At 35.7% G+C, this 14,019-nt stretch overlaps 1 protein-coding gene across 3 annotated transcripts in view; it reads right to left on the bottom strand.

Moving 5' to 3' along the window:
- The window catches only part of LOC127618666 (rho guanine nucleotide exchange factor 10-like protein), a 65,450-nt gene that overhangs the window by 24,905 nt on the left and 26,526 nt on the right, over positions 1-14,019 (bottom strand). For all 3 annotated transcript variants that reach the window (XM_052091251.1, XM_052091250.1, XM_052091252.1), the window contains 6 exons: positions 12,680-12,852; positions 11,298-11,413; positions 9,924-10,051; positions 6,310-6,410; positions 6,036-6,157; positions 407-493 (listed from right to left, as the gene is read on the bottom strand). In XM_052091251.1, coding sequence (XP_051947211.1) covers positions 407-493; positions 6,036-6,157; positions 6,310-6,410; positions 9,924-10,051; positions 11,298-11,413; positions 12,680-12,852 — 727 coding nt within the window. The remainder of the gene's footprint in view (positions 1-406; positions 494-6,035; positions 6,158-6,309; positions 6,411-9,923; positions 10,052-11,297; positions 11,414-12,679; positions 12,853-14,019) is intronic.

Below are 14,019 nucleotides of genomic sequence, written 5' to 3' on the forward strand. Positions count from 1 at the left end.
GAAGAGAGGTCCAAAATTCCTTCTGAATATTGAGCAGATCTAATACTCAGCTACCAGAATTTCTTGGTTGAGGTTATTGCGGCCAAAGGAGCATTGGCCAGTTATTAAATCATTGGGTTCACTTAATTTTCCACAGCACTGTGAATATTGGACACATCCCATTAAACAAAGACATGAAATATTATAACTGTTTGTGTGTTGTTACCTTAAGCACATTGTGCTTTGTCTGTACTTGTGACTTTGATGAAGATGAGATCAAATTGTATGAGCAATTACTGCAGAAAACCAGCTAATTCCAAAGGGTTCACATACTTTTTCTTGCCACTTTATATAGAGATATTATAATGTTCCTGTCCTGAGGGAAGACTGAAGAATATATATTCTCACTGTGTGAAAATTAACCTACCCAGAGGTATCCCTGAGGCAAGGATGTGCTGGCAGCAGAGAAACCAAGAAGAGCACACTGGACGGGGTTATACAGAGCAGCTTGCAACTGCAAAAACAAGATAGAGATCCGTTCAGCTCCTACTGATCTAGCTTTTCATGCATTACAGTAAATACAGCATTTTATAACATGTGTCTCTTAGCAGTATTATGCAAATTACATGTTGAATAGAACATTGAAATAACACTTAAACCTCTCATATCTCCGCTGAACGTAAAGAATGAATGCTCAGTAAACATAATTTTGCTTTTAAACTACTCAAACATTGGGGGTCAAAAAGAAAAGAATGTTTTAAAAAAAGTGCAGGTGCAGGTGCAGATGCAATCCACAGTAAGCATAATTTACACAAAAAGGTAGCATATTTGCCCTGAAAAGTATAACAATTACTAAATATAAATACTCACAGTGCAGTGCTATTTTAGCACATTTAGCACCTGATTAAACTAGATTGTGGGTGGTTAGTAAATAACTAAGATGCAGGGTTTTATGTTGAGGTACCATTAGAGAACTGTTAGTGAATTCTCCCATTCAAATTGTGATAGTATTTAGTTTTATTTTCTGTGTTCTGACAACCGTGGGGACTTTGATACATGCTGAATTACTGCATATCTAAAAGGGCTGTTGACCACAGCAAGCAGCTGGCTTGGAAAGAGAAGTAAAGGAAATTAATTGACTGCAGGGTGTTTTGGCTCAAATTAGACACACACGTTTATTAAACATCCAAATATAATTTATGCACACACCAGGAAAGCTATTATTTTAGGTTTAATCATCAGCAGCCCATTTGCCTGATGACAAACCATGCCTGCCAACACTGATGATCTTAATTAAGAGTACACAGTTTGCCACAACAAAAAAACACACAGATCAAAACGTACAGCATTTTATGTTTGCTTACAACAGATTTGCTTATAGCTCATGGTTAGTACACAACATTTAAATAAAAAATGCTTAAAGGGTTTTGTCCAATATTGTGGATGTATGATTTTAAGGGGTTTTGTCCAAAATAATGTCGGATAATGATGTATCTTTATGTAAGGATTCAAAGTTGAACCTATTCCATAGTAAAAACATTGAATACACTGTAGTTATTTTCTTCACAATAGATTCTAAAGCAGTATAGATGTCACATGAATTAAAATACACATCAAATGAACTTTGTTCTGGGTTGCTGTCTTAGCTGGTGTCTTTTAAGGAAGTCTTAAAATACTGACATAGCTGTCATTAATATTGAGTTTATTACTGGTAGTGTCGGTGAGCAACTTCTGTTTTTCTTTTCTTTCTTTTCAAGCAGCCTAAATAGACCAGCCTTTAGCTGGAAATTATTTTGTACACCATCATGTGATTTTCTTTGATGCTTATATCACATTTTTATAATTGGTCTATGTACATATGCATCAGACCGATGTCTTTTTTAGTTGCGTCACGTCTTGCTGTTTTTTATGGTGTCGCACTATAAGAAGTCTGTTTTTAAGATGCAGTCTCAAGGTAAAAGTAGTTCAAAACAGTCTTGAGTCCGCTGTGTTCAGTTCCATTGTTGTCATTTAGCACTTATAGGTGTACAAGGGGAAATTAAATATAGCTTCACTAAAAGGTTACACAAACATATACAAAAGGGGCCAATGGGCGGTTTCTGCCTAATGTAATGAGAATTCATTAAATGTACATGACATATTAGCCTTTAACACAGTTCCATGGTTAGAGGACGACCTGTTTAGATGAAACGGTCCACATTGTGTTTGAGGAGGCTGTTGCGTGGGAATAGCAGGCTGCTGCTGTCCCTCTCCTGCTGTGAGCCTTATGCTCAGCACTCCGATGTGCAAAACTTGCTGCAAACTCTCGCTTCCCTGATATGTACAGTGGGAATGAAGCCCCTTTCATCTTAAGCACTCTACCGGGGCCAGGGCTTTTATTCACACTCCATGAAAAAAAGCAGGCAGAATATTTAATATGTACATGAATTAACCCACTGGAATTATTTATACAAGGTTCTGTGTCAAGCTTGTCATTCTATTCCATCAAAATGTGCCGAAATGTTGTTTCAGCAGCTTGAAAGACTGAATCCTTGAAATGGAAATAAAGAAATAGTTAACCCAAAAATGAAAATTCTGTCACTCTCATGTTGTTCCACATCCGCATTACATTCTTTCGTCCATGGAACACAAAATGAGAAATTGTGAAGAATGTACTGGACACTCTTTTCCATTCTATTAAAATGAATGGGGACCAGAGCTTTCAAACTTAAAAAAATGAAAAAAAAAAACATAATAAAAGCATCATAAATGTGGGCCCTGTGACTTCTGGGCAGTATTCCAAGACCTCGGAAGCCATACGATAGTTTTTTGACTGAAATTAAAGTCATTAGATACTGAAAATCTTAACATCTGCTTTTGCTCCCCTCGGTGCATAAAAATGTTATCCTTTTTCCTCAAACAATTCTGTCAAATACTTCAGAAAACTTAGAATATAGAGCATAAATTGTATCTGAACCGATTTATAATACTTGTATTGTGTTTTGCATCCTTTTTGAAGCTGGAAAGCTCCAGTTCCCATTCATTATAATTGCATGGAAAAGAGTGACTAGTCCTCAAAATATCTCCTTTAATGTACTAAGGAAGCAAGAAAGTCATACGGGTTTGGAATAACATGAGGATGAGTGAATGATGAAAGAATGTTCATATTGGGTGAACTATTGCTTTAAAATGCATCTCTTAAAACAGGAGAAGTTTCTTAATAACCTGACAACAGATATTTGGATTTTTATATTCCTCATTCCATCTTTCTTTCTGTCAGCTCATCGTTACTTTTTTGCTGTCAAAATATGGGGGTGGCAAATGGTTATATGAAAAGACAGAGTTAAGACACAGGCACATTTGTCTCACGGGTGTTCCTCCTGAACAAAGGTTACACTTCACATTAGATAAGCATTCGCTTGTCTATTCCTGCATCTTCTAACGAAGGCATACGATCAAACGTTCTCTACAAAAGCTGAAGTTTTTCCACTAAGGGATAGATCAAGTTTAACGAGTTTAATATTTAAAAAATGTCCTCTGATCTACTCCATCACAAACACATATTTGTATATGTACAAATATATAGGCATATACACAACCCTCCTCCTATGCATACTACATGTAGAAGTCTCCCTTCCGAAGCTAGGGAATTTCTGTGGCAAACAGGGATGTTCTAAATTATTTAAGACATAATTAATAGCTTTTCTCACAGCTTTGCCTGCCATGTATTTGGAGAAAACTGTGCACAGCAAAGGGTCAGGTTTTGGCTAATTAGTTTCTTGAGTTAGCCCCTGCTGGTAGATGCCGTAATTACATCATGATGCTGGCAAAATCTATCTTTCTCAATTTACGGCCATCCAAAAGTACTTTTATATTCAAAAAAATGAAAATAATAATAATAAAAAAAACTGTTAATTCCATTTATAGGCCTATACAATGATTTCACAAATATGTCATTATATTATTTCACACTAGCATATTTTTATAGCCAGAATCTACACCTATATATAAATAAGCAGATCCTCTTTTGCTTAAAATATTATCTGAAATGTAGGCTAATACGTCACCCAGGCACACAAGTGAAATTTACAGCAAAAGTTAAAAAAAGTGTCACTAAGGATCCTAAAACTGCTGCTACCAATTGCAAGCACTTATTTGTGCACATCAGGATTCAGCATTGTTGTTTTCATCAAGACCAAATAACGACCCAAGCTGGAAATAACAGCAGAGACAAGATGCACACTCTCAGCTACCGTATGCCAGATTTAACAAGCTGCAGTGTGACACACAAGCCCAACCATCTACTTACAGTGGGTGCCAAAGAATCAGTGCCCAAATATATATGTATTTTTTCATATTTCTTGTTACATAGTAAATAACAATAAAACTGACTAAAATGGAAAACGTGTATTCTTAAGAAGGTAATTTGTCAGCTATGCAATTACACCAGTGAGAGCTTGTGTATAGCTTAATTCTAATAGCTTAATGTACAGAAGTGTACAGCTTAATTTTTTACATGGGTGGGGGTGTGGGGTGGAGTAACAAGAAATTTGGAACCTATAAAATTGGACCCTGGAGTATACGGATCCTAATTCTGTTATCAGAGGAAGGATTCTAACCAAATGCAGAGAGCGTGTGAGCAATGAGGGGAAAGCACATAAATGTTCTGCAGGTTAAGAGGAGCATATACTGAACAACAAAGAGCAATGATGCCTTGGATGCCAAAGAAACCTGACTGAATGCAAATGTAGGTAGGTACTGTAATCAAGTGCATGCCTTAGCTTGTGGCAGAAAGTCTGATGTGATCACAGGCTAAAACAATACTAGAGACTATATATAGTCTTTACTCCTGCATAGAACGAGGGGCTGTAGCTGTAAGCCTTCAAAGTATTACACATCCCCAGCAAGCATAACATAGACCGTCAAGGCTGTTAGGAAAGACATCAAAACACAAGAGACGCTAACATCAGGATCAGATGAGCATGTGTGATTTGTAGCTGTAAGTGCGACACACAAAGCAGTAACCAACAGAAAGGTAGAAGACTCCTCAGCCACAGATCCACAGTCAATAGAGGTATGGAATGCAATAAATAAAAGGGCATTTTGAGAACTGTAAAGCATATGCACCTACAGCAAATGAGCTGTGAATTATTTGTTATTTAATTTTTCCTTTTTTTCTATTAGATTCCTATTAGGAAGCACACATGTTGTCATGTATATGGGCAGTTGACGTGACAATGTTTTTAACGTGCCTTCATGAAAAAGATATTCAAATATTTATAAACATGGATTTTCTTAAAGAAGAATATATATTTTTAAATCATTCAGATCAATTATCAACTTTAATTCTATGTCTGAATTTCATCATGCAATTTTGAGTGGAATATGGAAATACAGCATTACCTAGAATGTCCCCAGTGTTGAACAGCAAATAAAATAATTTAATTAATAATTATTATCTTAAAATAACACTGATCTAATTATGATTCATAGCAAACATATATATGGTAATACATTTAAAATTGTCTTCAAAGTTTCCAAGAGCAATTTGACTTGGGACCTAAGCCAAGACATCAAGGACAATCTTAACAAGAACTAACTGGAAAAGGCTGTAATGTTTTTGCCTTTCATACTATTACAAAAAACAACAACTCAGGCTTAACTTGATCAATGTGACATAGTGTCCTCCTTATGTGTGACATGCTAAACTCCACCTAAAACTTATTAAACAGAGAGACTATATTAATTTTGTACTTTTGAAAATGAATTTGTCTTAATAAAATGAACTAGTGAAGTCAAAAAGTTTATTTAAAGAGGTAACATACATAAAATCAATTTTACAGCATCCAAAAACCTATTATTTCCATTCCAAAAATATGTACAATTTAACCTAAAATCTTGATTTTGATTAAAATAAATGTATTTCCATAAATTATTTTTTCATTATTATTATTATGATTATTATTGTGCATTTATAATGCTGTATAGGAGTAATTTGTCTTAGGTTTATAGTAGGGATGTCCCCAGAAATGCTAATTGATTGTTAAAAAAAACAAGTACTCCATCTTCTCGCTTACCTTCAGATCTTGTGCTTTTGGGGTAAAAACAGGCACCTGGCAAGCCAGTAATGGGCACCGGAATGGAGGCTTAGTCTTTTCATCATCCTCTACACACACCCAGCCAGGCAAGTTCTCCTCTCCTACACAAACAGTAATAAGCTTAGCCAGAGGCACTGTGCTGTCACTGTAACTCAAAGTAAAACTAGAACATTTATGCACTTGAAAATGAAGCCATGGAAATAATAAGTGAAAGATTCATGTCAACATCTAAATTCTGACAGGTCACACTTACTGAGGGCAATTTTGGCCAGATGCAGGCGATTGACCCAGGAGATTTTGCTAATTGGGCTGGGTGTACTAAAGACCACTGTGAAGGTAACTGGACGTCCAGACCTGTAAAAGAACATGCACATACTTATACAAACAACAACAATCTGAGAGGGATTTAACACAATTGAAATCCAAGTGAATCAAATCCTCTTTTGGTTCCATGCATGACTAAAATTAGTATGTATAGCTCACTGTGTGCCAAGATTCAATAGTGTATGAGTGGAATAGTTAATTCCAAACCTGTATGCAGTCTTTTGCATTTATGGAACACAAAAGAAAATATTTTTTGAAGGATTTTTACACAGCTATTGCACTACAACAACAGTTCATAGTGACCACAACTATCAAGCCCCAAAATAGATAAAAACACAAAATGTAAGTCATTATTTACTTATAATATTGCCCTCCCCTTTGTTAACAACATATGAGAGAACCAATGCAGTTTTGGTGTCAATAATGTTAACTTACCAGTGAATAATGACTACAATTTCAGTCTGTTTCTCACAAAAACCTATTGTATGGCTTCAGAAGACTTGGAATATAGTGTATGAGTTGTATGGGCTACTTTTAAGGTACTTTTAGGACATTTTGGATTTTATACTGTATTTCTCTGAGGCTACACCCACTATAGTTGTTAAACTTAGTATATCTTAAAGTGAACACCCTGGATATGTTTTGGGGTTTTGTCTCACTGGTCTATAAAAATGTCTAATATCACAATTCTGCATATTTTATGAAAAGATAAACCTTTGATGTATTATTTTATATTTATTATTAAAGGGATAGTTTACCCAATAATGAAAATTCTCTCATCATTTGTTCACTTTCAATTTCTTTTTTGTAAATAAACATTTCAAGAAAAATTACAAAATTACAAATTTCCAAAGAAGAATATGATTTTATTTAACAAGAAAAAATATTTCTTGTGTGTTTTTATCTACTGGGTGATTCTACAGGTGAATATGGTATAAAAATAACCATATTTCTATTAGATATGAGATATTCCTATGAAATTAGATTTCGGTTTCAGAGTGCTAACAAACACGCATTAAAATTGAACACCATTTAAATGGCACTGCTAATTACTGCAGTTGAAGTCAGAAGTTTACATTCACCTTAGCCAAATAGATTTAAACTTAGTTTTTCACAATTCCTGACATTTAATCGTAGAGAACATTCCCTGTCTTAGGTCAGTTAGGATCACTACTTTATTTTAAGAATGTGAAATTTCAGAATAATAGAAGAGAGAATTATTTATTTCAGCTTTTATTACTTTCATCACATTCCCAGTGGGTCAGAAGTTTACATACACTTTGTTAGTGTTTGGTAACATTGCCTTTAAATTGTTTAACTTGGGTCAAATGTTTTAAGTAGCCTTCCACAAGCTTGCTGGAATTGTGGCCCATTCCTCCGGACAGAACTGGTGTAACTGAGTCAGGTTTGTAGGCCTCCTTGCTCGCTCACGCTTTTTCAGTTCTGCCCACAAATTTTCTATCGGATTGAGGTCAGGGCTTTGTGATGGCCACTACAATATCTTGACTTTGTTGTCCTTAAGCCATTTTGCCACATCTTTGGAGGTATGTTTGGGGTCATTGTCCATTTGGAAGACCCATTTGTGACCGAGCTTTAACTTCCTGGCTGATGTCTTGAATGTTGCTTCAATATATCCACATAATTTCCTTCCTAATGATGCCATCTAATTTGTGAAGTGCAACAGTCCCTCCTGCAGCAAAGCACCCCCACAACATGATGCTGCCACCCACATGCTTCACAGTTGGGATGGTGTTCTTCGGCTTGCAAACCTCACCCTTTTTCCTCCAAACATAATGATGGTCATTATGGCCAAACAGTTACATTTTTGTTTCATCAAACCAGAGGACAGTTCTCCACAAATAAGATCTTTGTCCCCATTTGCACTTGCAAACTGTAATCTGGCTTTTTTTTATGGCAGTTTGTAGCAGTAGCTTCTTCCCATCTTCACAAGGTCATTTGCTGTTGTTCTGGAATTGATTTGCACTTTTTGCACCAAACTACATTCATCTCTAGGAAACACAATGCGTCTCCTTCCTGAACTGTATGGTGGCAGCATGGTCCCCATGGTGTTTATACTTGCGTACTATTATTTGTACAGATGAACGTGGAACCTTCATGTTTGGAAATTACTCCCATGGATGAACCAGACTTTTGGAGGTCCACTTTTCTTTTTCTGAGGTATACACTGATTTATTTTTTTCTTAAATTTTCACATGATGTCAAGCAATGAGGCACTGAGTTTAAAGGTAGGCCTTAAAATACATCCACAAGTACACCTCCAATCAGAAGCTAACTGTATAAAGGCTTGACATCATTTTCTGGAATTTTCCAAGCTGTTTAAAAGCAAAGATAACTTAGTGAATATACATTTCTGACCCACTGGAATTGTGGTATAGTCAATTAAAAGGGAAACAATCTGTCTGTAAACAATTGTTAGAAAAATGAATTGTGTCATGCACAAAATAGATGTCCTAAATTACTTGCCAAAACTATAGTTTGCTAATATGAAATCTGTGGAGTGGTTAAAAAAATGACTTTTAATGACTTCAACCTAAGTGTATGTAAACTTCTGAATTCACCTGTATGTATATTAGTGTGCATGCAAAAATTACAAGCTATCAAATATTTTATATACATATTGTTTTATACATTTTCATAAAAGCAGTGTAGCAAAGTGTTAAAAAAGAAACCTAAAACATTCATAGTACCTGGGTCCCAATATCCTCAACAGAGAACAATAAAAACAAAATTATTTCTTCAAAACATTTTATGAATATTGTCATGATTCTTATGCACCAAACACTGTATTGACATTAAACAACATGAAATTGCAAAAACTTTTTTTTTTTTTTTTTGCTGTGTCTCAGGAAGATAATGAACTGTTGTTTTATGGTAAGAGCTCTATACAAATTCCATAAAATGTTCCATGGTAAAAATAATAGCATACAGATTTGGAAGCACAGAGTTCCCCTTTTCTTTGTGACCAATGAATTTCCAATACTTTTCTAGTGGTTTTTAATTAATGGGAAATGGTTTTAAAAAATAATTTTGAAGAATGACATGCTAATGAATCATTCAGACTGATTTGTGAACCATTTTGACCAATCAACAAAAAAACAACTAAATATTTTAAGTTTTGTTCATTTAATTTGATTAAACATAACACAATTCAATTTAAAATTAAAATGCATAAATCTTAAAAATAGACTAAACTATGTTTGAGTGTATAATAAATTCATTTTTGGGGAAACTATTCTCTTAGAGAGTTAAAGTAGGTGGCAATTCAGCTTAAACCAACATTCTCTGTGATGGCACATTAGAGTATGTGACCAGCTGCCCTAAAAGCTGCCTAAAAGTGTTAAAAAGAGCTGGTCTAAGACAAATCCAGAAATGTAAACCCTTCTGGTACAAGTCTGATGAAATGGATGAATATGTTTCAGTCAGTATAACTGTCATATCCGCCTACATCTGAGGGGTATTTAGTACACTGCTATTTTTTGTCTACTCTGTGCCTACTGGCATCAGTGGGTTGCCAACACTCACTTATCAGACTTGCCAGGGACCATCAGTCGTAGACGGCACTTGTTGGCACACTGGATCTGGTCTTCTTTGATGCGGATGAGCCTCTGAAGAGCCATGCACCAATCCTGCCCCACTGTAGTGTTAAGATTCTGTACATGCACAGAGGCACATTTAAGGGAGACAACTGTCAGATTGACTAAGTACCGGTTACCACCCTTAGTGCCCTGCTTTTTGACATAATTAGTGCAGAAGAGGTTGGAGGGCAAGAGAGTTACAAAATAGAGAATACTTTGCTGACGAGAGACAGAAATAGATGAGGTGAGCTGCTTTAAAGGGATAGTTAACCCAAAAATAAAAATTCTGTCATAATTTACTCATGTAGTTCCCAAAACTTATGACTTTTTTCTTCTTCTGTAGAAAACAAAAGGTGAATTTTTGAAGAATATCCTGGTCACTCTTTTGCACATAATTAAAGTGAAGTAGAAGAGCTCCACCATAAAAGCATAATAAAATATGTACAAACAACTGGTGTGCTACATTCCAGGTCTTCTGAAACAAGTGTGAGGTACAGACCAAATTCAAGATGTTCTGACTAATCCCACAGTGAAATCTGAGTTTTCTTTAGTTAAATGAGTCTTTGCTTACTAAAATTCAAACACTGCCCCCAGTGGTCAAAGCAGAAAGTGTTGTTGGGAGTATGGGCAAATGTGAGCTCCATTTCCTTGGTGAAAAATTGAGTTGTGAAGCAAGTTGCTTTCAGCTCTACAGGCTGTAATACAGTGAAGAGGAATGCACATTTTATAAACTAAACCCCCCACACAACCCCAAGCATAAATCTAACCATAAGTGGAGTTACATTTTATGTTAGAGGGAAAATGCAACCTCCGAATTGTGCTCATCACTGATTATGCGAACATGAGTACTTCTTGGTTTTTAATGCGGGATCCCCTCCGGTGAGTTGAACTAAAGAACCGTTTCTGTCAGTTTTGTGAATAAATCATTCAGACTGGTTTTGTGAAATGGATCGACCGATTCATTAAGAAGATCAGACTCTAAAGAACAGTTAATTTATGTTATTTCTCTCATGAACATGCCTCAAGATTTTCAGTGAACAACATCTTAAATTTCTGTTCCTTACACAAAGCTATCGTATGACTTCAAAAGACTTGGAATATAGTGCACAAATTGTGTTGACTGCTTCCATGCTTCTTTTACGCAGCAGTTTAGTCATTTTGGAGTCCTCGTTCAGTTTTATTATATGGAAAATGGTGACCATAATATTCAAAGATTAACCTTTTGCATTATCTAGTCATAAAACAAGTAAATAATGACAGAATTGTCATTTTTGAGTGAACTAATTCTTTAAGTAGTGCTGTGGATGATTAGGGATTTTACCTGGTAAGACCCCTGTAGGGTGCCCACCAACAATGTGACTTCCTCCACCACTTCCAGATCATGCTGCAACTCCTGCAATTCCTGAAACAGTCGGGGTGGTCCCAGAAACAGCTTTCCTGAACAAACAGCATTTCCACAGTCATCAGTAATTATATTCACTTTAAAGCATTTAGGTCTAAAATAATGCCTCTATACATAGGCTTTGCTGACCATATTAGCTTTAGCCCCCTGTCTTTTACCCCGGTCCCCCTAAAAATATGTGAATAACTTGACTGTTTGCCCCCGAGCAACATGCTGTCACAAACGTGCATTCCATTTCTCTAATTTGAATGTTCTCTGTTCCAATTAAATAAGAAAGTGATACACAATGAAATACTTCAATGTTACAGATATAGAGTACATCTACTGACAGACATACACAATTTGTATTTGTTTATATTAAAAAGTCAAGGTTGAGTAAGATTAAACCTCTCAACCATTTGCATTTAAAAACAAGTAGTAAGACTCAAGTCCTAATATCACCCCTGTATCCAGAGCAAACTCTTGCAGTGGGATGGTTCAACTGACATTTCTGTGCAGCATTTGCATCACACTGAAAGCTCAACCACTGCAAGAAAGAAAAAAAGAAGAGCGTCGAAGATGCTGATGCAAAAACGAAAAGAGAAAAAGTAATCCAAAGACATTCGGTACATCTTTTCATGGAATTAGACCACTACTGTGCCCTCTGACAGTGAGAGTATATTTCCCCTGCCAGAGGGTATGAGCTGGGAGTATTGCATTGAGCCCCACAGAAACCAGAGGTCTACTGAACAAGATGAATGTAGCAGGAGGCCTGTGCTACACTATTTGTTCTGATTTGTTAAGGTAAAGTTGGTGTAACATTGGAAAACTGGAATTTTGTTTACCAAGGTCAGAGATCGGTTGCAAATATATATACACATAGGATTTAGAAGGAGATTGAATGGTAACATTATATGAACCAGCTTTACTGACTTCATCAAATAACTAATTTCTTTATTAAAATATTATATTATAATTAGGGCAGGACTTCCAACTAGCAGGAATTGACTGGATCATATAATGTGGGTGTTCCACTCAAGAGTGGGGCCTGGCCTGAATGAGTTTGCAACAAAAATGCCTAATATTTTTGCTATTGGTTAACGTTATCAAAATAGACTGTACGATCTGAGTACCGTCAGTGGTAAAGGAAATTATTTCAAGAGGAACAGCAAGTTATTGCATTTTGACTAAAGATTACAATGACCATTTTTTTTATTTGGAATAAAGCACACAGATAAATAGTTCAAAATAAGAACAGGAGCCTGGATTAATCAAGTAAATAGGGTACATTTTGAATTCATGTTGACATTACAAATACCAACCTTGCGAGTTGTTGGAGCTCAGGCGTTTGCTGCCACTCTGCTGGTAAACGCTTTCTTTGCACTGGGGGATCTCCTGGCCCACCTCCACAACTTGAACCTGCAGCAGGGGGGCGCTCCACTTAACTGTGTATTTAGGCCCCACAGGGACCAGACTGCTGATATCTGAGGGGCCCCTGATTAAACACAAAAGAACTACTTTAAAACTGCATAAAAAACTCCAACTGGCAATTACTACAAATAATACATGATCATGACTGATCTCGAGGAATCAGACAGCCAATTAGAGGCTTTGTGCTCAGAGGCATTCTAGGGAGCCTTGCATGCCCCAATGTGAATTTGGGAAATTATTATTCATATATTCCTCATTTATGCATGATCTGCATGGAGAATGCTTCAATGAAATTTGAGTAGTGCAGGAGAACTTTGAAGGCAATGTGAAATCATATTGATCCAGTGTCTTTGAAAAGTGCATGACCCAGTGGTCATTAATGAAAAATTGTCTTAAGATCTAAAGAATGTTACCTTGGCTCCTCAATGATGTTATCAATGCCTGTTTCAATGTATCTATATATCAACCATTGAGAGGGAAATAAAAAGGAGATGCTAACCTTAATCAATAAAACATGTTCAAGGAAGTGAATTTGTGTTACTGGAGCAATTAACTTAATACAATGTAATTTGCATTAGCCCCATTCAATTTTCATTGCGTTACCATCGCCAGTGCATTTTCAGCACAACTGTGTAAAATGAAAAATTGTGTAATGTGAAATAAACTAATGGTGACCAGACCTTTCAAGTTCCAGAAATCACATAAAGGCAGCATTAAAGCAATCTATATGTCTTCAGTGGTTTGATATATGTCTTCTAAAGTGATGCGATCACTTTGGGTGAGAAACAGATACATTTTTAAGTCTTTTTTTTTTTACAATGAATCTTACTTTTAAGTTGTCTTTATGTGATTTTTGGAGCTTGAAAGGTCTTGTCACCATTCACTTGCATTGTGAGGACCTACACGGCGGAAATATTCTTCTAAAAATATTTTTTGGTGTTCTGCAGAAGAAAAAGTCATACACATCTGGGATGACATGAGAGTGAGTAAATAATTAGATAATTTTTATTTTTGGGTAAAGTATCCCTTTAATGTCTTTCATGAGGGAAATAACTATAATCTCATGAAGCATTGTAAATGATGTAATAACAAAAACAAAAACTATTGATTTCGAGTTTTTGTTTTTAAAGTAAAAATCAATATATTTTAAGTTTATTTCTAAATATATATATATATATATATATATATATAAATACTGTATATAAATAGTTTGAGAGTGTAGGCAGACCGA

The sequence above is a fragment of the Xyrauchen texanus genome, chromosome 25 (assembly GCF_025860055.1).
Source record: "Xyrauchen texanus isolate HMW12.3.18 chromosome 25, RBS_HiC_50CHRs, whole genome shotgun sequence".
Taxonomy (NCBI): Eukaryota; Metazoa; Chordata; class Actinopteri; order Cypriniformes; family Catostomidae; genus Xyrauchen; species Xyrauchen texanus.